Source organism: Gavialis gangeticus, unplaced genomic scaffold (genome assembly GCF_001723915.1).
Source record: "Gavialis gangeticus isolate Ggan-Ray unplaced genomic scaffold, GavGan_comp1, whole genome shotgun sequence".
In the NCBI taxonomy this organism is placed as follows: Eukaryota; Metazoa; Chordata; order Crocodylia; family Gavialidae; genus Gavialis; species Gavialis gangeticus.
Window position 1 is genome coordinate 20,795,369 of NW_017729022.1, and position 2,169 is coordinate 20,797,537.

The 2,169-nt window shown below is 41.0% G+C and overlaps 1 protein-coding gene across 4 annotated transcripts in view; it reads left to right on the forward strand.

Annotated features, from left to right (window-relative positions):
* The window catches only part of MON2 (MON2 homolog, regulator of endosome-to-Golgi trafficking), a 168,498-nt gene that overhangs the window by 62,800 nt on the left and 103,529 nt on the right, over positions 1–2,169 (forward strand). For all 4 annotated transcript variants that reach the window (XM_019514641.1, XM_019514644.1, XM_019514643.1 and 1 more), the window contains exon 9: positions 564–758. In XM_019514641.1, the coding sequence (XP_019370186.1) occupies positions 564–758 (195 nt within the window). The remainder of the gene's footprint in view (positions 1–563; positions 759–2,169) is intronic.

Sequence of the window (2,169 nt, forward strand, 5' to 3'; positions counted from 1 at the left end):
TATAACATAGGTATTTTGGGGAAAAAATTTGTGATATCATGTTCCTACAGGAGTTCTAACTTCATCCCTCTTGCACAGCGTTCCACAAAAACTTGAACAACTGTAATTTTGAATTATATGCCTTTAGGTACGTATCAGTATTCTACCATAATTTAATAATGGTAGAGGTTAATTTAATAATGATGGAGCCCAAATTCAGAAGCAAAGTATACAAGTCATGTATCAGAAAACCAATTTAACATGTAAAATGAAAGGCAGATGAGTGTTTAGCATGAAAAGGACGTGATCTCTTAAACTTTTCTATACCTGGCTATAACTTTTCCTGCTATATGATTCTTTCCATTCCCTCAGCGCACAGTGTATGCCAACATACGTGACCTTTCTGTTCTGTATGTTCATAATGCTAAGCTGTATTGTAAATATGAAAACAGGGTGTGTTTGTGTATTAAATATCTTGGGCTTACTAATAGCAGCTGAAAAAGTCTATTTTAAATCATAAAATTTATTTTAAACGTTATTTATGTAACTCCTTGTTAACATTATACTTTTTTTTTTCTTTACAGCATCAAGAATTTAGTTTCCTCCTTAAAGAGAGAGTTTGTCCTCTTGTGATAAAGCTCTTCTCCCCAAATATCAAATTTAGACAGGGTTCCAGCTCATCATCTTCCCCAGCTCCTGTGGAGAAACCATATTTTCCTATCTGCATGCGCCTGCTGAGAGTAGTTTCTGTTTTGATCAAGCAGTTTTACAGTTTGCTGGTAAGAATATAGGTTTCAAGTATAGTTTTTATAATTCTGTCCTCTTAGGTGTGTGTGCATATGTTCTGCATCCTAGAGTGCTAGTTGCTACTAAATATTGATTTGTTAATGATGGTAACTATACACGCTGTGTTTATAGTATTGTTCACATACTGTATTTTTGTGTACTTCTTCAAAGACTGTGGGAGAGATGGTATTCAGATAAACAGGGATTTTAATAAATGAAAATTAAAACACTCATGTTTTTTGATAGTGTCCTTGTTTATCTCAGTGAGGAACTAGTGTTTCACTCCTGCCACCATGTAAGATTGTATGAGGCTGTAAAACATGAGCATTCCAATTCTGCTTACATAATCAGAATATGTTAGCTGGGTATTGCAGCATATGCTGTCTTCTGGCAAGTACTGCTGGCTTCTCAAGAAGTGTAAGTTTAGAACAAGAAAATAAGATATTCCCATAGGGAATGAATGATCAGTTTTCCTCTTTTTGTAATGTATAAGCCTAAAGAAAGAAGAATCAGTGTTGCAGTGTTCAGAATGGTCAATTTACATTTTTATCGCAAGTTTTGCAATGTTAAGTTCTCGTTTAAACTGTATCTCTTTCATCCTACAGTGACTCCTCAAACTACTTTTTTGCATTTAAACTAATAGGTGTTTCCTTAACCTTTTTTAAGGTGTGTCAAACTCATTTGACCCTGTGGCATGGATGAGGGGCATAAGGATAGTCTGTGGCCTAACTAAGCCCCATGCATTGGAGCCAGCATGCAGGGCCAGTCTGGAGTAGGCATCTAATACCGCACATGCCCTTTACCAGCCCTGCTTTGCTGCGTGCGCTGGCTCCAGTCCAGGGCTTGCAGACAGAGCCAGCACAAGTTGTGTTTTGCATGAGGTGCCCACACAGGACTGGACCTGTGTGCGTGCTTCAGGGCCAGTCTGTGGGTCCAATTTGGAGCCAGTGCACAAGGCTGGCCTGGTGGGGTACTGCATGCAGTGCACGTCCCAATCAGGTCTCTAAGCTGTGTGCTGTGCTTGTGCAGGTCCAGCCCCATGCACCGCATCCAGCATGCACTGGCCCCAGTCTGGGGCTTGTGCAACACGCAGGGCCAGAAGAAGGTGTGCACTGCATGTGGCAGCCATGCCAGATGGGTTTAGTACACTGGCTTCAGCGTGCATTTATCATCTGTAGGCATAATCCAGCTTTCAAACTAACATGCTGTGCTGGTCCAACGCAGATGTCACATGCAATATGCACCAGACCGACTCCACAGACTTGGACTGGTGTGTGCTGCAGGTGGTATGCAAGGTCAGTCTGAGACCCACAGATCAGATCCTGGAGCTCCTGGATCCTATCTTTGCCTTAAGGAATTGGTTTTTTTTGTTTGTTCCCCCCCCCCCCCCCCAAAAAAAAAAAA